The following is a 24,417-nucleotide window of genomic DNA, read 5'->3' on the forward strand; positions in this document are numbered from 1 at the left end:
CTGCAGCAACTGTGTGATGCCATCATGTCAATATGGACCAAACTCCCTGAGGAATGCTTCCAGCACCTTGTTGAATCTATGCCACCAAGAATTGAGGCAGTTCTGAAGGCAAAAGGGGGTCCAACCCGTTACTAGCATGGGGTACCTAATAAAGTGGCCGGTGAGTGTATACATATATATATATATATATATACACATACGTATATATATATATATATATATATATATATATATATATATATATATATATATATATATACGTATATATATACATATATATATATATATATATACGTATATATATACGTATATATATATATATATATATATATATATATACGTATATATATATATATATATATATATATATACGTATATATATATATATATATATATATACGTATATATATACATATATATATATATATATATATATACGTATATATATACGTATATATATATATATATATATATATACGTATATATATACGTATATATATATATATATATATATATACGTATATATATACGTATATATATATATATATATATATATATATATATATATATATATATATATATATATATGTATATATATATATGTATATATATATATGTATATATATATATGTATATATATATATGTATATATATATATATATATATATATATATATATATATATATATATGATATGCTTGTAGAATACTGCAGGTAAGGAGTCAGATGTAAAATGTGTCTAATTTTAATTTAAGTATCCTGTTCTTTATTAAGTTAGTTATTTTAGGACCAATTAATGTTTAACGTTTTTAAAACGTTTAAACATTAAATGGCAAATTTAATTGGCCTTTGTGGAGCCTTCACAAAGATCTTTCATTTACAGTGAATAAAAGGAAACACTTGATCTAAGAAAAAGTCGCTTCTGCAAGTACAAAATTATAAAACACATTATCTCTTAGTTTTTAGAGAAAGTTTTTTCTCATATGTGTTGTTAGTTTTTTTGTGTCAGTTTCTTACTCGCTCTCCTCTTTACGGGTGTATCTCGTCTGCAAGCAAACACATAACCATGACGAACTTTGACCTGGCGTTTGGGCTTACTCATCTCCTTTTAGTCCATTTTCATTCAGATATAACTCCCTTATTTAAATTAATTTGAAGAAAGGAATCAGCTAAAAGCTTAAAATAGCTTTCGTTCAGCGCCAATCTGGGCGTTGCTAGGCAACAACGCACACCTGTTCTGATTCTTCTTCTTATTATCATTATTATTTTTATTATTGGCGGATGGCAACCAGCTTAAGGCGCATTTACCGCCACCTACCAGACTGGAGTGTGGTTATGAATGACGTCAGAGGGAAAATATTAATTCATACCTCAATGATATGAACGAATGTAAATATTATCTATCAATCAATATCTATACAAACTTACATATAAATTAATATGTGTGTATTCAGATGCATACACACACTTATATTCTTTATTTAAATACGATTAAATAATCCAGTGTTTTTTTTTTTTTTTATCTAATTGACTGATTTCTAGCAGAATCACCTGTTCTGATTGATTAGTAAGTAAAGGTTTGGTTTGTATGCTTTCCGTTTTAAGGTTAAAATAGATCCTAACATAATTTATTTTGGGTTCTATTTCTATCTTATATCATAAAGTGAGCATCCTGTCTATAAACACTATAATTTGTTTTTTTTTATCAACATGCCTGAAGAAAACTGGAGGAAAACTACTAGTCAGACCAAATTAGAGAGTACCATTGTTTACCACAGGGTGGCAGTATCCTACAGGCTTAAGCATAAGCGTTCTTTCATAAAATAATAAAAGGAAACAAAGCAATACAAAAACAGGGAGAAATGAAAATAAGAGATTTCTGTTTTTAAATACTCCTACACAGGGACCCAGTTCTTTGACCATAATTTAGTGTAACTGAAGCGCATGCCAATTTCTAAAATCCCATAGATGTTTTATGCTGATGAAGACTCTCAGTCATCCAGGTAATTACATAGAAGTTTTCCAATGTAATTCATTATCACCAAACACATATTAACAAAATAGAACATATAAAGAAAAACACATATTCTTAGAACAGATGCATAATAAAAGATACAGGATTTTTATGCGGAACGAAACTTACTGCATATCAGTGAAAGCATCTCCCCAACGATCATGTGTGGAGGAGGGGAGGTAAGTTTATAGTCAGAGCACCATTCATATACAAAGTGTTATATGTTGCTTTACAGGAAAGCAACTTAAAGATAAAAGGGGGATTGTTCCACAGATATGGGACTTGGGCAACTTGTAGTAATGGACTAATTATTAACCTTTCTGTGTAACACATTAATCTGTGGTCAATTGGGAGACCATACATCCTGCAGCTAAATCTTAGCTGGGAGTGTTAATCAAAACAATGAACCAAATATAAAATGTATTGGTGAAAAGTAGACGATGGTGTCGCAGGGGTCCTATTAAAGTTGACTAAACCAACATGAATGACACAAATTTAAATTGACAAGAGGAACTCAAGTGAACTGTATACATTTTGGAAGAGAGGGAAATTGCTCAGATCACCTTCCTGTTTTTCTTGTGTCAAAATAACCCCCACTGTGTTAACCCCCCCACAAAATCCAATAAATGCAACAGGAAGTTGAATGGGTTATGTTATTTTTTGATATTTTTGTTTCCTATATGGTCTTAAATTGCTGCATTTTATTCATTGGGATGGATAAATTGCATTCAAAACTCCTTTAAGCATTTTTTTAAGCTATATAAATTCAAGTGAAGAGGGTATATTCAAGTAATGACAAATGTGGTGAATGACAATATTCAAGATGAAGTTTGGTGCTTAAAATTCAATTAAGCTGCTTATACTGGGGTTTAAGTGAAGACGGATTATTTTGAGCTGGAGGACACAGGATGTATACAGAAAATGAGGACAACATGGAGGTTGATAAAGTTTTCTATCCAAGGAAATCAAACTGACTGCAATAAAAACAGCTATTCCCACCTCTGTTAAAATATAGATTTTTATATTTAAATCATATGAAATATTTTGGTTATCTTTCAGCATGGATAGAATAAACGGTTAATTCTGGTCATCTATGTTTAGACCTAGATTATATGACCCAGATTATATAATTCATAAGGCTGATAGGGAATGCAACCTTTGTGACTACATGACAGGAAATGTTTTCCAAACTTTCATACACCTTGATGGTGTTAACTCACTCCTTTGGAAAGTGGTCTTAGGTTATCTTTCCAAATATTTTATTTAGAACAACCGATCGAAAACAAAAAGAGACACCAGACTCATTTAAAACCATTCCAGAATATCTTTTATTTCACTGCCCTGCACCCGTTCCCCCGACCTCCCTCATCCCTTTTGCATCGATCAATCATTACAAGGATATGGTGCTGATTCCATTGTACATCAGAATACATAAATAAATAAGGGACAATTCTTCCTACAACACGCAAAAAAAGAGAGAGAGGAACAAAAAAGAAAAACAAAATCAATCATACGGCTGATTTTAATAAATATGCTTACATCTAACCTGTCCTCGTTTATTTACATCCACATTGTTTATGCTTTGGGACGGTAATCAACTTTAAAAGCATTTGCATTACTACTATATGTAAACCCTTCAAACAAAACAGATGTACCCTATGTTTTAAAAGAGTTGTTTGTTCTATTAACTTCCATTTACTTGATCAGGGGTATATAACCCAGTAACCTGAAATGGTTTAACATGTTTAAACCGTTTTCATTGAAAGTCAGAGGGTTTCAGTATTGCATGGCAAACTGCATGCTTTGCCCTAATCCCTGGTTTTGCATTCATTTTATTCAGTCTTTTTTTGTTGTTGTTGCTCATTACCAGACCTCTTCTTTTTGCAGAAATGAATGGAAAAATCAAGCAGTGATTGCACCAGCTGAGATGACAGCTTAATCTGGGCCAGATCTTTACAGTGAAAAAAGTGCATGCATGTTGAATGTCTGGCCACAGTCCCCTCATGATGACCCTTCCTACAATGAATGGGTTAAAAACAGAGTTTAAGTGGAGGAAATGCCCCCCCATCCACAAAACAGGGGAGTGATTTGAAGGATTTTTGCAGAAGCTCCAGGTTCACATTGTTCGGTCCGCGCTGTAGGAGAGCCTCTGATTGAATTGCAGGTTTTTCTTTCCACTTGTAGCTACTCTACACACAATTACATCAAACTCGTGATCAGACACTTTGTTGGTTGTGTAGCTGTTTAAACTGATGGCGAGGGGAAGAGAGGGAGAGAAAAAGGGGAGGGACGTTCTGCTCAGTGCTGGGTTTTTTTCCCCCTGCTACGAGGATCTGAGCTGATTTGTTTAGATAAATAGCAGGTAGCAGTGTTGGTAAGATTTAAAATGCCTAATTTAAAACCAATATAAAAAAAAGACATAATGGAACACGATGCACATGGTCATATGTATTTCTTAGGAATTTACTGTTTCATTCTGATAAAAACGAAACAAAAAAAAAATAAAATAAAAGAAAGCACTGCTTTGCATATGCGGTACATGCAGTTCTATGCTTTCATCTGCTGGACAGTTCAGTGTTTAACACTGATTTGTTTCTTGTGTTTTGAATTGTTATATGTGGCAAATTAATGACACAAAGAAAACTTATTTTCTCAAGCATATAGCTCTGTATATTTATGCAGCAAATGCAAAAAAAACAAAAAATATGAAGAAATAAATATGACGATGTGAAGTGTCAGGTTTTTTTTTTTTTATTCCTAGTTTAAGTTGTTCTGAACAGCCAGTTTAAATCCTCCACATTTAGGACAGTTTTAGTTTACTTTCCCAAAGCATGGTTCTGGGATGTAGAATTGTCCCTCTGCAGGTCTAAGCAGATCTTTAGCGTCAGGATGCTCATGGCGGCCTTCACATGGAGATGCTGCTGTAGAGATCGTCGATCCTCTTCTTGAAGAACTCCTTCAGCTCAGGTCGTTTGGCCTTCAGCGTCGGCGTCAGGAGCCCGTTCTCGATGGAAAACATCTCATTGTGGATGTAGATATTCTTTACCTTTAAAGAGACATAAAAACAGAGTTAGGGAACGGGTGGTTTCCCTAGCAGGTTCCACCTCTGCCACATCCGTTTTGCAACCATCAACAAGCTCCAGGGAGGATTTTAACCACTCTTATTGGGAGAATCGGAGGTATTCACTTAAATTTGTTGGCTTAGTTGAAAGGATACAGCTTTTGTTGTTGCACCACAAATTCTTAATAGGCCTGAGGAAGCCCCATTAGCTTGTTTTAACACTTTCAAACCCAGAGAGGTTAAACTTTCAGCTCGGCAAAGAACTCATGCTCAGAGAGGTGAAACATTCAGCTCGGCAAAGAACTCATGCTCTTCCTCAACACTGAAGTCCTCAGACATTTTTCTTTCGTTGTTTCTTTCTTTGCACAGGTAAACAGCACATTTCTTCTTCTACGCTTGCATTATTGACAGAGCAGACGCTGAATGCGCACTTTCATCTGGTTTGGTCTGCCGCGGTTTCCGTAGACTCGTGAACGCGCTTTTAGGAAATCCTATACACTACTGTTTATGCTCTAAAAACATTCTAAATGACTTCGTTTCGAGTAAATTCTGGACGCTACCCACTCAGGACACTTGGAATACATTGGACGAGCAGTATGGAGGAATATTGACACGTTTTATGTGGACTTTTATGGACCTTTCTGTCTCGGTCACCATAGACCTCCATTATTTGAATGTCAGCAGACAGCAAGAAGCCTCCCAGATCTCCAGATGCATTTGAGATATCAAAAAAGTACTCCAGAGTGTTGTTCAGCATGGGGGTGAGTAGAAAATGAAGGCAAATCATGTTTTGGGTGTACTATTCCTTTAAGCTGACCACATGCTACCAAAAATTGAGGTCTTTGCACCTTTTTGCATTTACAAACTGCAATCAGGCGTATTGTTTTGTGACTTAGATGCAGGAAGGAACCTCTGCAGGTTTTCAAAGACCATTGGATTTCATGCCATCTTTGCTTCTTAGTTCCTGGAAATACAGTTAAAAAAAGACATGTCTCTTACCTGCTCAAAAGACAGGAGGCCATTGACTTTACCCAGACGCACCAGATCTTCAAGGATGGCCTTCTTTAGTTCCTGTAAACAGAAAGGATATATATGCATCAGTGCTGGATTTAAATCAGCTACAGAATCTTTTAACTTGTTTTACTTACCGTGTTTTTACAGAGGTCCTTGTAGGTTCCCAGGATGCCTTTCTTCTTGGCCCACTCAGGCATCACTTCAGGATCAGGGACCACAATTCCCACCAAACAGGACTAAAAAAACAATCCCACTTTTAATCCAAAAAGAAATTACTTAAATAAAAAATCCTTTACCTAAAGCTAAGAATTAATTATCGTGGGCTGTAGTATGATGAAGTCCTACCTGCAGACTATCTCCATGAACATAGAGCTGTGCCACCGGTTCACTCCTGATATAGATGTTTTCAATCTTCTCAGGGGAGATGTACTCGCCCTGCGCCAGCTTAAAGATGTGCTTTTTCCTGTCAATGATCTTCAGCGTACCATTCTTCAGCAGGCAAAGTAAAGAAAACATGAAAAAAAATGATCTTCATGTCATCACAACAGCATTTTGAACTTCTCTATGATACGGTGGAATGTGGTAAACTTTATGTACGTACAGGTAACCATTTGCCGATATCTCCGGTGTGTAGCCAACCGTCTGTGTCCAACGTCTCGGCAGTTCTCTCTGGGTCTTTGAGGTAGCCTTTAAACACATTTGGTCCCTTCACACAGACCTGGATGAAAAAAGGCCCATGGGATTAAGCATGAAACATACAGCAATTACCTCTTAACATTTATATTTCCTTACCTCTCCCTCACCCTTAGATGCAAAGTAGTTCTTCTCAGGAACATCCACCAGTTTAATGAGGTTACACGGCAGTGGAGCCCCAACATGTCCTATCAATCAGATTAAATAAAACAGAAACAATGGAACTTTACTGAGTACCAGCTACTTATTTTCTATAAATGAAAATAAACCAAGATCTGATTATGTAATGCAGATATTCATAAAAAAATAAATAAATAAACAGCAGAGGGTGGTGTTGTACCTTCTTCATTACTAGTTGTACAGCGAAGGGATCTCTCTTTGCTTTTCAAAGAGTATTGAAGCACACGTGTTTATAAAAGTACTGAATAACTTTTGGAAACATGACTCGGCAAAAATCTTGGCTTAAAAGTTACTATAGTGAATCATTAACAGAATTGGCTTGCTTTGTAAGCCGTCCTTAGATACAGTTAATCCATTTTCTTTAGGTTGCCCACTTTGTAGATCATGTGAAGGCATCAACTGAACTGAGAAATTATTTTATTAGGATAATAGGTAACCATAGTGTTTTAACGGTTGGAATCATAATCACAGTAATAGCATAAAGTTTGGGGTAGACAAAATACAGTGCTGTATATTTTGTCACTTCACCACCAAAAACCTCATCTTAGTTTCAAGACAGGTAGATTTGGGTTTTCATGGCGTTTTATCAAAATATGGATTTAAAATATTTATATTTCTCTTTAACGGAATACTTTTTAGAAGGTAAATATACATTCTGACAAATCCTAATTATTATTTTTTTCTTCCTACAAGGTAAAGTGTGATCGTGCAGGTTTACAGTCCTGCTGTATGTAAAACAATACAGCATTCTCCATTTACTAAACCCTTTTGGGGAATTTGAAGAATGATTACTGGAGAATTCCAAACATCTTTTAAAGATCTTTTCATTTAAAAAGTCTTCTCCCAGAAACATGTCACTACTGAGAATCGACAACGCATGGGTGGCGGGATGAAAGAAATGCATGCACTGGCTGAATTTTAACAGCTTTAAAAGAAACCCAGAGGGAGATTATTTAGAATATTACATCACAGGAAGGTTAGGCCATTAAAAAAAAAAAAAAAAAAAAAAAAAAAGAACACAATTAAACTAAACTTCACTCCTACAGCTTTTGGTCCTGGTTTTTAGATGTTTTGTAGATGGTTTGATTCATAAGGCTGCTGCTATTTTTCCTTCTTTACAAAGAGGAAAGGAACTTCCTTACCCCCCCCCCCCCCAATCCTTTAATCATACACTGGAAAAAAGGGGAAACACTGCAAGACTGTCTGAGCTGTTACATCACCATGACACCCACACAGAGAGGAATTCAGTTGTATATCCAAAGCTTCATGCAGGACATAAACAACAGATTCCCTTCAGGATGCTTATAACCATAATGACATTAATCAGTCTGCTTTTCAAACACCGGGATTGATTATTCCCCAAACTTACAGCTCACTGTCATCACTTTTTGATCTCTGACCGGTGACTTGAATCTAGCAAACAAGCTCAGCAGTTTCAGCAGAGATTAAGATCTGTTTCTCTTATCAAGGCCTGCTGTTTACCTGAGGTCCAGTCTCCAGGTGTGGTGTAGGTACATCCAGCCGTGCACTCTGTTTGTCCGTACGCTTCATATACCTACAGAGGAACATCAGGAAGGCACATGTCAGCAACCCTCCTGCCATTTAGATCAGATTCAAATGAATAAGATTAGATTCAAATGAATAAGATCAGATTCAAAAGAATAAGATCAGATTCAAATGAATAAGATCAGATTCAAATGAATAAGATCAGATTCAAATGAATAAGATCAGATTCAAATGAATAAGATCAGATTCAAATGAATAAGATCAGATTCAAATGAATAAGATCAGATTCAAATGAATAAGATCAGATTCAAATGAATAAGACATGAGCGCCTGAGGTGCATTGTTGTGGTGAAAAGGCAGTTTGTGCTGCAGCCCTTCTGCATCCCACTCATCAGTTCATCCCAACTGATGTTCGGCTGCATCAGTAAATGTGAATTGAGTACAGTATGGGTGAGTTAGTGAGTGTGTGTCTGACCTGGCAACCAAGAGCTGCTCTGAGAAAACTCAGGACGCTGGGTGAGGTAGGAGCTGCTCCTGTTATAATCATCCTCAGCCTTCCTCCCAGGCTGGCCTGTACCAAGACCAAGCATATCGATTAGACAGAGGAAGCTTAGTGATGTTGTATACACGATTTTAGACAGAAAACTTAGATAATAGCAACAAAACAAGACCATTTTTCAGTTAACCCTTTTAATATTTAACATCTCTGGGACAATTTTTTTTATAATTAAGCTTCATACTTCTTCAACAGTGTTTACACCTATTGCCAATCTGGTTTAACTGCATGAAAATGTAGTTATTGCTATATATTATTTGCTGGATTATAACCTAAATCTATAAATCTATGTTTAGATGTTGTGTTTCGCATATTGAGACACTTAGTTCCTAATATGGATTTCTTTCCTCAGTGAGTAAATGTACACTTATTAAAAATAGGTTTCTTCAAACGTTTTTTTTCTTCTATTTTTTTTACAAATTCCATATATTTACTTGTCTTTACCAGATAATTAGCAGGGGCGTCATAATAATAGGAGGCTTTAGTTTCAGCACGCTTATGCTCTGAAACTGGAATGATTTAAGGGTTGATTTCAGAAAAAGCTCTAAAAATTAAGACCTTTAAATTCTTGTTTAATTCCTGCTCTTTTGACGGGAAGTCAAGCAGTATTTACCTGAATTTTACTGAAGAAGATCTTGTCCCAGATGCTGTCACTGCGAATGATCCCTCTGCTGACCTCGGCCCCTTTTCTCTTGGCAGCGAAGTTGAGCAACCAGCGTTTCAAAGGGGTGTTTGCCTGGCTAAAAATCTGGGAATACAGACAGATATTTTCCAGCATCACGGTACATTTTTCCACTTGTTAAAACATTACTAACAGGGTGAACAACGACAGATCCAACACCTCAGTCCCTTTTTCCACCTTTCAGTTACATATTTTGGGTTTCACCTACTTATAACATTCCCAACCTTAATAGATTTTAAAGATGCTGCATAATGGTAGATGTAACAAAAAACGTGATTTTGTGTTTTGATTTTTTTCACCTGCAGTGACCTGTGTAATCCTACACGCGTATCCCTGGCTTTTCCGTCCACCTCACCTTGTCATACATGCGGTTGAGCAGCCGAGGCACCACGGGGAAAATGGTCGGCCGCAGGGCCTTCATGTCGTCCGGCAGGAGCCGGATGTCGCCCTGATAAAACCCGATCCGCCCTCCGTGACAGTAGACCACATTCTGCAGAGGCAGACATAAACAGTTACCCTTAAGCTATTTCAACTACATGCTGTCATAGTAAGGTGATGTTTCAGTATGCGTCAAAAAGGATAATCTGGTACAGTGCCTCTTTGAAGTATTCACACCTTTTGAGCTTTTCCGTGTTTTTTCATGTCACAACAACAACACTGAACATGCATTGCAAAAACCATCTAGAAATGAGTAAAAATGTCTTAAATTGAGTGTATTTACCTTTAATTTGAGTAGGTAAATTAGATGATTTGCCAATGGATTCATTATTTTTACTCTTAAAATTAGATAATATGTTAATAAGTAATGAGAAAAGTATGTTTTTCTTATTTTAGGTGTAAATTATCCTGTTTCATTGGCAAAGTGTTTCACCTACCTCCTCAACTCAAGAAAAAATGCACTTATTTTAAGAAAAAAATACTTATTCAGATCAAAATTAATTTCAGTACCAGTATGAAATTTGTTTTTTATGTGGTTCAATCTGTTTGAAAAAGATAAAGTAGTGCAGATGAGGAATATTTAAGGAGATACATAATTATCTTTGTTATCACCCTTTATGCCGAGATTAAACCAGACATTGGCGGACTCTTTTAAAAGTTACGCTACTTAACAGGACTAAACACATATGCAACATTACAGATTCTTTTATCTGTAGTCTTTTCTTTTTAAACAATGTTTGCTTTTGTTTTAGTGTGAAAATGCATAAACATATTAGAAGAAGCAGAGATAACCACTACTTCCTATAACCTTACTTGGTTATTCACATGGATGCTGGTTTATGCTTAGGTCATCACTACGGTCGCAAATGTCATGGCTTTCAATGCCACACTCACATGTTTTGGCATTTTACCAAAGAGGAACCTTACCATGCTTGTTAAGTAGCATTATGACTTAAACATGTGAGTGACCATCTGCACAATGGGAATTTAATTAGGGGTGCGACTAATGATTATTTTGCAAATCGATTAATCTGTCAATTATTTTTTTTCGATGAATCAATTAATCTGATAGAAAAAGGTTCTTTAAAGAAGATTTTTTATAAAATTATAGCAGGTGAAACTAAAACTTTTCTACATGAGGAGTTCTGGATCAAGCATATTGATAGACAAAATATTTTTTCATCTTAAATGCAAAAGGTTTACATATATATATACTTATTTTTTTTTTTTTACAATTTTGGTATAATTAGTGCTCTAAACGGGTCAATCTCTCAGCTAAAGGCATGTTTTAGAGTCTCTATACTCCAGTTAACAGTTAATCAATAACTAAATTAGTTGACGATTATTTCAATAATCGATTAATCCGATTAATTGTTTCAGCCCTATATGTAATGTAAAACGATTTGTTTGCATTTAATTATTACAAATAACTTCAACCTAAAACAATGAAGCCAAGTCTTTTGGGCTCACTCTGGGTTTTGAATATATCCATACTCTAATTAAAACAGATGTGTTAAAACCCAAGAAAATCCCCATCTAAAATGCACAAGAATGGAAACTGCTAATAATGAATGAACCATATAATTGTTTGAATAGCCTTTTATTACCGAGTAACAGAACTTGTGCAACTATATTTTCTATTAATTTTTGAAATGACCAGCCCTCTCACCTTAAAAAAAAAAATGCACATGCACAACCCTGTACCCGCTCCCGAGAGGGAACGCCTATTAAACGCGTGCGAGAGCGTGCACAAGCCCATGTCTACTTGTACATGCGCTGTTTGACAGTTGCTGTTTGAATCGCTCAAACAAGCTTACTTTCCAAAAGAAGATTTGCAATTTTTCCACTAAATCAGAGTCACCACCAGTAAGTAAAAAATGGGGATGAGCACGTAGGACGGCCTTACGTAAGCATATCCCCAGAATGATTGACAATTAGGAGGACCAGTTATTTAGATGATCCACCCGGGAAGAGAAAATCCTCCACTATACCTTTAAGTATCTTTTAAAAGTTAAGTCCACAAGAGTAGAGCTTAAAAATAATTTGTAAAACTATAATAAAAAATGTTTTACACTGAATGCAAAATATTTGAAATTATCTTTAATTTGATTATAGTTTATATATTTTTTTGACATAATTTAGACTTAAAGGTTAAGTCTAAGTGATTTATATCATTGAAAGATTTAGGTTCTTTTGATCAAGCTTCTTTTGACTGAAAGTAGTCAGTGATGAAAACGAGTAAAAGTCTCCCAATAGTGTAAAGTGGGCATAAAGCTGGGTGGTAGTAACTCCTGAGGCTCTCTGCATAACCTCAGGCGTACCCAGAGGACAACCGTACATCTTAGCAATCCCACCGAAGTAAGAAAACCCAGTAGAGGTGTGGATTGCATCACATAACACCAAACATTATAACATCCTTTGTAAAGTACTGGTTCCCAATCTCTCCTAGTTGCTGCATTGCTTTCCAGGATTTACTTCAGTCAACCAAATGTTATATAGACAGTATCAGTATTTTCCAAAAGCTTTAGTCATTATTTCCATGTTTGAAAATCGACAAACTTCTCTGTTTCATCCAACATGAACTTATAACATGAAACCAAACTATACTGTAGCTTGTTGCATACTGTAACTTTAAAACAGCATGTGAAAAAGACCGACAGGTTAGAACTTCGTTTTTTTTTGTGCATTTCCCTGTAGTTTATCATTAATCGTCATGTTATCAGGTTAAGTTCAGGTTGTCAAAAAACGAACACAAAAAAAAACGTATGCAGTTGAGGGGAAGGCATTGCACAAGACAGCATGTTTGGTTTCCGCGATTTATGTTGCTGAACTTGCTTTTGTCGTATGGTTCGGGGCACAGCTCTCTGGGGAAGTTAGGTGGTTTCCTGTGTCTGGGTCTCACGCCTCTAGCACCCCTCTTGTGCAGCATGCAGCTAAATGCTGCACCAATTGGTCACAACCCTGAATAACATATATTCACACATCTACTTTATGTGTCCTTTAGTTTTAGATATCCTTTATACATCTAAAACTTGGCGGCTTGGAATAACAGGAGTAAAAATAAACACTCTTGAGGCAAAAACTAAAAACAGGTAAAGGGAGAAGCAAAAAAAAAAAAAAGAAACATGTGAGGCGCTTTACTTCTGGGTGTGTGGAACTGGTTACTGATAAGTGATGCAATGTGGTTTGAATACAAACTCAGAAATGTGGACCAGCAGGCAGTTTCAGATGTCACTGGCGGCCTGTTTGTCTCTTTTTGGGGTCGTGACTCATTTGCTGTCAACAGTAATGTCAACATCTCAGATAAAAAAAAAAAATATCAAATTCTCTGCAGCGCAAAGAGGCGTTTTCTGTGTCAAATAGAAATGTTAACTTAATCAGCTCAGCTTTTCAAAAGGACCCTATTAAACCAGATTATTGTTCCTAACTGTTAATGAGGAGGTACTGAGGATGATGGCAGGGCAAAACAAAGCAGCAGAATGTGTAATGTATAGGAGGGTCATTTTGTGAAGGCAAAATTCTAAGGTGCTTTTAGAGAGAAAGAGCTCTATGGCATTCACATATTAGAAAAAAATAAAACCTATATGTTTTCTGTTTTTTTTACCTATGACCTGAATTTTTTTAAAGGTATAGTGGAGGATATTTTTTTTTTTGCCGGGTGGATCATCTAAATAAGTGGTCGTCCTAACTGTCAATCATTCTGGTGCTCTGTTTAAATAAAGGCCATCCCACGTGCTCATCACTAGGTAGCTTCTTTTTGCGCGCATACCCACTTTCAGACATATATATGTGGTGAGCTACGGTTTCAGCCAGTCACTGAAGCTTGCCTTTCTCACAGAGGTTCTTTGAAAATCAAAAAAGTTTTTACAAATTGTTTGAGAAGAGAAAGGCCTCAGAAGAGAGAAACAAGACGTGTGTTTCTCGGACATTCGTTCACGCCATGGTGTTCACTGAAAGCACAGGTTGGGCTTCCCACTGATGCTTCAGTTGCCAAGTTTCTTCTCGACAGGCAAACTTAAGCATTTTTGGAGAAATCCATTTTGGCATCAGGGCTAGTAAATCGACCTCTATATTTTAACTTTCCGGGGAAGACATGGTTATTTATTTTGCCTTCTGTGTGCTCACGGACGCGTTTAATAGGTCTTCCCTCTTGGCAGCAGGTACAAGGTTGTGCATGTGCATTTTTTTTTAAAGTGGAGAGCGTAAGCCATTTCAAAAAAGTCGCGAAAATCCACCACAATAAGTTTTTTAAAAATAACAACAAAACAGGAACAACCTATTCCAGCAAATGTTTTGCTCCATATTCCTGATTCTAATAAAGAAATAAAACCCTAGGTTGGTCAGTACATATTTATCTTTTTGTGCATTTAGCATAACAAGACACTGCATTGGATAAAACTTAAACCAGAGCAAAGCTGGAAAGCAGTAGCATTAAGCTGGTCAAAATTGGGCCTGATAGGAGACAAAGCACAACCATGATGTTTAGCTAATGCCCTGATGTTTTTTAATTTTCAAAAGTTACTGTTCCGTTGGACTTTTTAGAACATGTTAGTCATTTCTACCTTTTAGAACCCAGATAATTTTATACGAAGTAAATGTGGAAGAAGAAGCTTCAGATTACTTCAAACCTTCAGCCCTAATATTTTTGGTTTAAAGACGTTTCCAGTTTTTGCTCCAGCTCTGAAATCAACTTAAGGAAAAAAAGATGATGGATGACACAGATGCACAAATACCACTGAAAAGCTTGGAAACATTAGCTATGGCTTCGTCGGTAAAGATTTCTTTTGACTTTCTTTTGGGCTCGATGCTGCTTCCTCCGTCACACTTCAGCGTGCCCCTGGGCAAGGCACCTAACCCCATGAATCCGTATTGGTCTACAAATGTGTCAAAGTTGTCGAGGACCGAGAGTAAATGTGACCCTTCTTTGAAACACTTTCAGTCGTCAATGTGACTGCAGAGGTGCAATATAAAATTATTTTTTGAGTGGGAATGTGAGGGATGTGTCATCACACGTGCCTGGTAGCGTAAGCATGACTAACCTTCAGTCAGATCAATGGATGAAACAGATCACAGTAATTAGGCTATTTAAAACAGTCCCTGCTGAAACTAAAAACCAGCTGGTTCTATTAATAACCAAGCAGGGATTTATATGCATGAAAAAAAAGTGACTTCTACATGGATTCATTGAATGGTGGTTGATATCAATATGATGCACCCCGCTATCAATAGGGATAAACGACAGGTGTGGAATTCACCGGAAAACTGGAGAGCGAAACTTAAGACAGAGAAAAGGAAAAATAGGAGTGTCAGGCTTTTTTGTTCCTCCTCCGAATGCAGCTTCTAACACCCACTTTCCATGGAAACATTCCTTCTACACCCATGGCAACATCCAACTTCTCTAAACTCATGAAATGTTCCTGTTCTCACACAGCTCCAAGCCTCTTTACCTCAATTAGTCTCTCAAACATGTGGGCCAGCGGCAGGAAGGAGATGAGGCAATCATCCTGATTTGGAAAAATTACTTTCTGCAAGACACACAAGGAAGGATGCGGTTAGGTTATGTTCACAAGATAATACCAAACAGTGCTTAGTAAAAAAAGGATTTTTCACTCACATCTGTGACTTTAAGGAATCCTGCAAAATCTGCCACTACGTTTCCATGAGTGAGCATGACCCCTTTGGGGTTTCCTGGGAAGGAAGACAGACAAGTGATGACAAAGAGGATCTAAATGTCATTTATGTTAGTTTTTTTTTTCCATGTATCATTTCCAGAAGACACTTTACTTTAAACTGCATTAATTAGATTTGACTGACAGCTTAATTGTGTGATGGGTAACGCCCTAAGAAGTGCGGTAAAAGCACGACGATCCAAGCAGATGACATTTCAACAGAACTCTACCAACATTTCAGGTGCAGGGAGTTCTTTTTAGCTCAGGATCACGTGTCATATTTCAATAAGACTGATCTTTAAGGTGTGGCCATTAAATTACACTGAAACCCATAATCATTGCAACAGGTAAAAAACATGGGTCAATTATACTAGATGAAAATTGCACTAAAATAGATGCCATATAAATAACATAAACAAGAGGACACCAAAACATAAAATACTACAGCTACCATCCTATCTTTCTGATATTAATCAAACTCACTTTGGATCAGTTTTATACACAGAAGAACAAATTTCCAGTTTTATCATTTGTTTTAATATTGTGCTGTAATAATAAATAATTGAACTTTATTGATCTCCCACTGGAGAAATCTACCTCTGCATTTAACTCCTCCTCTTGGGGAGCAGTGGGCTGCCGTCATAGGGCGCCCAGGGAGCAGTGTGGGGTTAAGGGTCTTGCTCAGAGACCCAGAGTGGCAGACTGTGGGAGTGGGACTTGAACTCAGAACCTCAGGATTCAAAGCTCTATTCCCCTAACTAACCTAGGAACCTCTTAAAAACAAGCTTCTTCTAACATCACATTTGGCTGAGGTCAGCTGATCAAAGATCTCTTAAATACAATTAGTTGGTTTTTTGACTTTATGCACATGATTTAAATACATATCCTCCAACTGGACAAGAGACTTTGTTACAGTAAAGTAAAAAAAAAGATGAGTCCAGCCCTATTAGTTGTTCACATTAGGCACGGACCTGCAGTATCACCATTATATTCTCAATTGAAACCCAGAGGAATCAATTCAGAGCAAAATCCAATAGTTGAGAAGTAAACACCGTATCAAAAGTCATGTTGAAATTGACAAATAGAGTAATAGAAGAATAAGCATGTACCGGTATTCTTTTATTTATTCCATTTTAAAAATGTTTAATCTACAGTATTTAATTTGAACATATTCCTACAGGTTAAAAGGGTGATGAGTGTGCACTCCACTGTTTTCTTCAACTCTTTTTTATCAATAGCAACATCCCTCATGACCTATAGGGCTTTAGAATGCAACTAATTCTACCAAAATGTGAAGCTGCAAACATTTTACTCATTCATTGTAAAACATGAAAGATAAAAACCCTGCTGCTCTTAATTGTTTGAGTTGGAATCCAACAGCTCAAACAAGTGACTTTAAGGATTCCCCTTTAGTAAAGTTATGCCCTGCAGCTGCCAGCAATTGCAATATCCGACAAACAAGGGAGTCGATGTCGCAACAAGAATGGAAAGAAGTTTGCCGGAAACACTGGATGATGTCTGGAAAACAAAACCTAAAGCTGGAGCACCTGCAGTTGCCCTTTAATGTCAGAAGAAGGCGATGTTTACAACGGTGGAAGCTTCTGCTGTAAACTGACACCAGACGGGTCCTCAGATGACCTCTTTGTTAGTTTGAGCGGTTGGCGCTGCTGTGGGCTGCCGTCCCTAAAAAGCAGCAGCGCTTTATCTCTGACATGAACGGCCTGCTGTCTGACATGATACAACATGCAGGCAGATGAATTCAGACTCAACGTTTTATTTAAGGAGGGGCAAACATGTCTCTCACTACCAGATCATTCTGCTGCATTGAACACATCTCGTTTTAACTTTACCCTGTAAAGTAGGAGATTATCTCTTATTGCTCTTTAAATCATCATTTTATTTAGTCACTATAGCATATTTCTGTGACTTGGTCTGCTGTAAAGTAAGCACAAATTATTAAACCAATCTTATGGTTTCTCAAGTCTTCTGAGGGAACAGGACACTCCCATGTAAGATATTAGATATGAGCGACATAAACCTTGTTAAAAAAAGAACTGCGTGCGATCCAGCAAATGCTCCAGCCATTAATTTATGCATACGGACTGTTATTCAGCAGGGTTGGTGACACGCACTTTTCAATATGAGAAAAAGTGTCAACATGAAGAAAACAAAGGGCAGCTGTGTATCAGGCTACTTCCTCCTCCATCTACCACATAAGCAATAAGCACCCCAGCTTCCAGGTGCAAACTAATATTACCGTGCATGCTTAAGAGAAATAGCTGGATCATATATCTTATGCCTTAAATGTAGTCACATTGCAATCTCAAGCTACAATCCATTTTATTGGGATTTACATCACAGACTAACACACAAATTAGGGTCAAAATGTGATGTGGAAGTAATAATTATTAAAAGGTATAGTGGAGGATTTTTGCGAATTTTTGAAAAGATCTGCCCTCTCCACTAAAAAAAAAGTACATGCACAACCCTGTACCTGTTCCCGAGAGGGGAGGCTTATTAAACGCGTGCAAGATCATGCATGAGCCCATTTCTCCTCATGCATGCACTGGTTAAAAGTTGCTGTTTGCATCGCTCATACAAGCCTATTTTTTCAAAAGAAGATTTGCAATTTTTCCACTATGTCAGTGAAAACGGGGACAAGCACGTAGGACGGCCTTACGTAAACATATCACCAGAATGGTTGACATTTAGGAGGACCACTTATTTAAATGATCCACCCGGAAAAAGAACATCCTCCACTATACCTTTAAATGTATTTAACAAATTATATTTTGTCTGCTTCAGTCAAAGTCTAGATCTTAAATCTTAAAATCTGCATCAAGGCTTCACCATTCATACTCAAAAGTCATTTTCTTGTACAGCATGACTGAGTTTTTACCATTTTTTTAGACCAAAAAAACTAAACAAAACAAAACAAAAACAAAAAAGGGGCAAGTCTAAAATATGCATACCTGAAAAAAAACATAGTGCCTTAATTTCTGCAAAATTTGGTTCTAAAAGAATTCATTAACTGGAAGCTGAATACAAATGTCAAAAGTACTCCACACGTTTTAGATTTGTACATGTAAAGAAAGAAAACCCATTTTTTTATTTTGACTTCACTATTATGCACTACTGTGTGTTAGTCTAAACATAAATCTTAATAAAATAGAGTGAGGCTGTAGTGTGAAAAAACTGTGGTTATTCCCCCCCCCGTCTTTTGTTCTTTTCAAACTATTACTCTGCATAACATGCAACATATGCTGCATCAAATATTACCTGTCGTCCCACTGGTGAAACACACAATAGACAGGTCGTCAGGCGCTGGTGGCTGTAGAAGCAAACAAAACAAACATGCTTTGTCAGAAAATATGGAACTAAACCTTTACAAGATAGTACGCTTTTCAGCTGCAGCAAAACAATGCTAGAAGTAGGAAACATAAGTTGCTTCCTAATGGTTTTCATGCAAATTATATTAAAAGTTCATTCAGTGTCACATTTAATATTTATAAAACTCATCAAATAAAGTATACACTCATCGGCCACTTTATTAGGTACACCTGTCCAACTGCTTGTTAACACTTAATTTCTAAGCAGCCAATCACATGGCGGCAACTCAGTGCATTTAGGCATGTAGACATGGTCAAGACAATCTCCTGCAGTTCAAACGGAGCATCAGTATGGGGAAGAAAGGTGATTTGAGTGACTTTGAACGTGGCATGATTGTTGGTGCCAGAAGGGCTGGTCTGAGTATTTCAGAAACTGCTGATCTACTGGGATTTTCACGCACAACCATCTCTAGGGTTTACAGAGAATGGTTTGAAAAAGAAAAAACATCCAGTGAGCGGCAGTTCTGTGGGCGGAAATGCCTTGTTGATGCCAGAGGTCAGAGGAGAATGGCCAGACTGGTTCGAGCTGATAGAAGGGCAACAGTGACTCAAATAACCACCCGTTACAACCAAGGTGGGCAGAAGAGCATCTCTGAACGCACAGTACGTCGAACTTTGAGGCAGATGGGCTACAGCAGCAGAAGACCACACCGGGTGCCACTCCTTTCAGCTAAGAACAGGAAACTGAGGCTACAGTTTGCACAAGCTCATCGAAATTGGACAATAGAAGATTGGAAAAACGTTGCCTGGTCTGATGAGTCTCGATTTCTGCTGCGACATTCGGATGGTAGGGTCAGAATTTGGCGTCTACAACATGAAAGCATGGATCCATCCTGCCTTGTATCAACGGTTCAGGCTGGTGGTGGTGGTGTCATGGTGTGGGGAATATTTTCTTGGCACCCTTTGGGCCCCTTGGTACCAATTGAGCATCGTTGCAACGCCACAGCCTACCAGAGTATTGTTGCTGACCATGTCCATCCCTTTATGACCACAATGTACCCAACTTCTGATGGCTACTTTCAGCAGGATAATGCGCCATGTCATAAAGCTGGAATCATCTCAGACTGGTTTCTTGAACATGACAATGAGTTCACTGTACTCAAATGGCCTCCACAGTCACCAGATCTCAATCCAATAGAGCATCTTTGGGATGTGGTGGAACGGGAGATTCGCATCATGGATGTGCAGCCGACAAATCTGCGGCAACTATGTGATGCCATCATGTCAATATGGACCAAACTCCCTGAGGAATGCTTCCAGCACCTTATTGAATCTATGCCATGAAGAATTGAGGCAGTTCTGAAGGCAAAAGGGGGTCCAACCCGTTACTAGCATGGGGTACCTAATAAAATGGCCGGTGAGTGTATAGCTGTCATTTCTGTCTCTCTTATTGTGCACCTACAGCATGCATGCCCAAAGTCGGTCCTTGAGGGCCGCTGTCCTGCAGGTTTAGAGGTTTACCTGCTCCAGCACAGCTGATTTTCATTGCTAGCTGGTTACAAGGCTTTTTACTAATCTGCAATCATTTGAATCAGCTGTCCTTAAGCACATAAACCTCTAAAATCTGCAGGGAAGCGGCCCTCGACCGACTTTGGGCATACACATAAAGGTGCACAAGGGGTTAATGTTGAGTTTTAACCTCTCATTGTTCCATGTTTATCCTGTCAACAGACCGCTTAAACAGGTGTAACAGCTGTCAAAATAAACTCTTTTAACAACTTTCAATAAGTATTATCTACAGGAGAACATACAGGACAAGGTAAAAATAAAATAATTATATAAATAGCTCAAACAAGATGATTTTTTTTTTTTGTTGGTCTAAGAATTCCTCACATGTAAGAAAACCAACAATGTGTACAGAAGTTTTTTCTTTAACTTACGGTAGGTTTTCTGTAGTGCTCTCTGCCCAGAGCCTGAAAGAGCAAACAAACGTAAAGCATTAAGGTGAAACTGTGACATTTGACATGCTTAGAATTTTCTTATGTTTTCCTCAGAGGGTGAAATCCAAGCATTTGTAGAAACATGCGGGCCTCTATTTTTGTGCGACTATAATGCACCTGATCTTACACAGAAATGTTGATAGTTAAACAAATTTTTTTTTTCAGATTTGAGAGATTCTGTTTCATTTGGTCTTAGCTCTTAACATACTGTGTATCTTTAATGTCAGTGTTTTTTTTTCTCTGAATATCACCGTATAAATCTCTACACCCACTGACTGCACTGTCTAACATGTTAGCTTGTTTTAATTCTAAGGAATGAACAGAACTGACACATTCTTTTAAACATGTAACCTTGGTAACAAATGTATGTGTTAGTTCAGTTTTGTTAACTTTTAAAGGCCTTGCATGTGTTGGATTCTGTAAGGCAAGGGATCTGATAAACACCTTTAAAGCATAAGCTCATCCTGTTTACTCATGTCTGACTTGATGAAATCTTAACATCTGATTGTTTTGACTGTCTTTTTCGGCATGCTTCTTTGTCTCTTTGTTTGAGAGATTTTTCACTGTAACTAGACTATAAAAGGTATGATCTAGCCTGCAGGCACAGTTGCAGGAAGTCACCCAAATGCTGCTTTTCCACGGCCCACATTTTTGACACGCTAAGAACATCAAGGCATTGAGACCATTCCTTAAAACTACAAATGCTTTGACTCTTTGCCTGTAACTTTTAACAGGTTATAGTTACTATTCCTTTCAAAATGTACACAGTTTGGTGCATTTCGGTGTTTGGCCCTGAAGAACAATGCTGTTTGTTTCACCAGATTTACATTAGGCCGTTCTTCCTGATGGGAAAAGAGCAGAACGTAAAATAAACTAACATGAATTAAAGCTGAATGAAATTAAAAATTTTAATAGGGAGCATAAACAAAGGATTAGCCTGGGGTTATCCGAAAAGAGTGCTTAATTAAAAACAGGAGAAAACCAGCTTAGTGCTAAAAAACAATGTCCTCCATGATAATAGTGGCTGTTTTGTATCAAACTGAACTGTTTCTTATCCCACATGAGAAAATATGTCTGTAAATAAAAAAAATAAGCAGACACTAATTTAATAAGAACAGCTATATCAGGAGTTGTTCAATTGGGTGGATTTATCTTCCTTTGTGAATAGCTTTTGGGTTAATTCTGTGTCAGTTAGACTCGTTGTCAAAAAAATAAAAAAAAAGGAACAGTTTTAAGTGATGTTCTTTTAAAAAGAGCAAAATAAAAACAACAACTATAAACAGTCAATACCCTGTCGTACAGTAAACTGCTTGCATATTTTAGATTTTAATGCTTTAAATAGAGATGTCCCGATCCAGGTTTTTGCACTTCCGATCCGATACCGATATTGTTTTTGGACTTCCGATCCGATACCAATACTGGCCGATACCAGCCTATCCGAGCATGTATTTAAGTTTAAGTTAAAGTATTTAGCCTTAGTTGTAAGACTCATGTTGAAAAGGGTTTTAGTACTCTTGATAACATTTGGCCAGCTAAATTAGGTGAGATTGAATAAAACACAATGCTTGGTAACAACAAACTTACCTGTTTATTAAGAAATAAACACAAACTGGACAAAATTACGAATAGCAATCTGAAATTGCACAGTGAGCAGTAAAACCGTAAAAAGTTAAAGGTGCAAGTATTACTGTAAGTTTTAATAAAAATGCAAAACAGGGAAACACTGGCGCAAAATAGTGGAATGGATCGTTTCAATCGGCGAAACTGGAAAATACGGACCGTATTTTTTTTTAAAAACTGGATCGGCAGTCTGGATCGGCATTTTACATGCTTTGCCGATACGCATTTCTTTGCCAATATCGGCGTCCCTAGCTTTAAACCATTGTCCCATTTACACTCTGAGTATTTAAAGAGAAGCCCAGGATCGTTTACACAGAAAGATCAGTGGGACGTTGCCTCTCAGAATTTCCAGAATGTGAATCAACAAAAAAAAAAAAAAAAAAAGAAAGATTAAAATAATTGGCTAATAAAGTGACCATTACTGAAATATTATTATAACTCCTACACACTACAATGACTTTTCAAATGCAGGTTAGAATGCCCCAGGACCTTGTCTGATTTAATACTAGATCAGATGTTGTGTAAAATATTAATAATAAATAAAGGGGCAGTTCAACTCTGTAAGCCATTTTAAGTCATTTTAAACCTCATATATATATATATATATATATATATTAGGGGTGGAACGGTTCACAAAATCCACGGTTCGGTTCGGTTCACGGTTTCGTGGTCACAGTTTTCGGTTCGGTTCGGTATATGTTGATTGTTACACCGAAATCCCATAAAAATTTATGAAAAAAAAAATAAAAAAATTATGAATTGTAATTATTTTTAATGATCCGTGGAAACCCCGGATAATTTCTGCTTTGAATTTAATCATCTCGCGCATGCCCTCTACGATCTACAAGGAACTCAGAGCGGAGTGGACGGGAGCCACAGTGGAGAATGAATGCTTTGCTTTGTGCAGGTGGTCTGGAGCAGAGTAATTCGGATTTCGGGGTTAGCATGACATGTTGGTCATGTTGCTGTTAGCATAAACAAAACGTGTTGCACAATGCTTGCACACTGTTGCACTTTTATCCACAACTTTCTTTCTGCCGTCATCGTAGGTCACTCTAAATGCAAAGCGGTCCCATACAGCAGACCTATAAAATGCTGCTGGCGCGTCTTTCTGCTACACCCGGGTACGCTGCTTCGCTTCTTCTTCTTCTTGTTTACTACTGGTGGTTGGCTTTGGTCGCAGTACCGCCACCTTCTGCTCTGGAGTGTAAACGCTATGTAACTATGAGAAAAAGGAGCTGCGCATGAACCGAACGCAACACACGTGAACCGAACTGAGACAGTCGAACCGAACGGTTCGGACGGTTTTCATAAACCGTCCCATCCAATATATTATATATATATATATATATATATATATATATATATATATATATATATATATATATATATATATATATATATATATATATACACTATATTGCCAAAAGTATTTGCTCACCCATCCAAATTATTGGAATCAGGTGTTCCAATCACTTCCATGGCCACAGGTGTATAAATTCAAGCAACTAGGCATGCAGACTGTTTTTACAAACATTTGTGAAAGAATGGGTCGCTCTCAGGAGCTCAGTGAATTCCAGCGTGGAACTGTGATAGGATGCCACCTGTGCAACAAATCCAGTCGTGAAATTTCCTCGCTCCTAAATATTCCACAGT

At 37.2% G+C, this 24,417-nt stretch overlaps 2 protein-coding genes across 2 annotated transcripts in view; both read right to left on the reverse strand.

Annotated features, from left to right (window-relative positions):
• The window catches only part of LOC119797647, a 9,515-nt gene extending 8,304 nt beyond the window's left edge, over positions 1–1,211 (reverse strand). The window contains exon 1 of the mRNA XM_038306806.1: positions 1,017–1,211. Within this exon, the coding sequence (XP_038162734.1) occupies positions 1,017–1,101 (85 nt within the window). The 5' untranslated portion in view covers positions 1,102–1,211. The remainder of the gene's footprint in view (positions 1–1,016) is intronic.
• A 2,106-nt stretch (positions 1,212–3,317) lies between these two features.
• The window catches only part of acsl6 (acyl-CoA synthetase long chain family member 6), a 49,903-nt gene continuing 28,803 nt past the window's right edge, over positions 3,318–24,417 (reverse strand). The window contains exons 8-21 of the mRNA XM_038306822.1: positions 21,082–21,114; positions 19,092–19,143; positions 15,758–15,831; positions 15,591–15,668; positions 10,061–10,195; positions 9,637–9,771; positions 8,943–9,038; positions 8,444–8,516; positions 6,881–6,969; positions 6,690–6,806; positions 6,434–6,577; positions 6,223–6,324; positions 6,074–6,145; positions 3,318–5,059 (exon numbers count right to left, since the gene is read on the reverse strand). Of these exons, the coding sequence (XP_038162750.1) occupies positions 4,919–5,059; positions 6,074–6,145; positions 6,223–6,324; positions 6,434–6,577; positions 6,690–6,806; positions 6,881–6,969; positions 8,444–8,516; positions 8,943–9,038; positions 9,637–9,771; positions 10,061–10,195; positions 15,591–15,668; positions 15,758–15,831; positions 19,092–19,143; positions 21,082–21,114 (1,341 nt within the window). The 3' untranslated portion in view covers positions 3,318–4,918. The remainder of the gene's footprint in view (positions 5,060–6,073; positions 6,146–6,222; positions 6,325–6,433; positions 6,578–6,689; positions 6,807–6,880; positions 6,970–8,443; positions 8,517–8,942; positions 9,039–9,636; positions 9,772–10,060; positions 10,196–15,590; positions 15,669–15,757; positions 15,832–19,091; positions 19,144–21,081; positions 21,115–24,417) is intronic.

The sequence above is a fragment of the Cyprinodon tularosa genome, unplaced genomic scaffold (assembly GCF_016077235.1).
Source record: "Cyprinodon tularosa strain WSP-4 unplaced genomic scaffold, ASM1607723v1 ctg592, whole genome shotgun sequence".
NCBI lineage: Eukaryota > Metazoa > Chordata > Actinopteri > Cyprinodontiformes > Cyprinodontidae > Cyprinodon > Cyprinodon tularosa.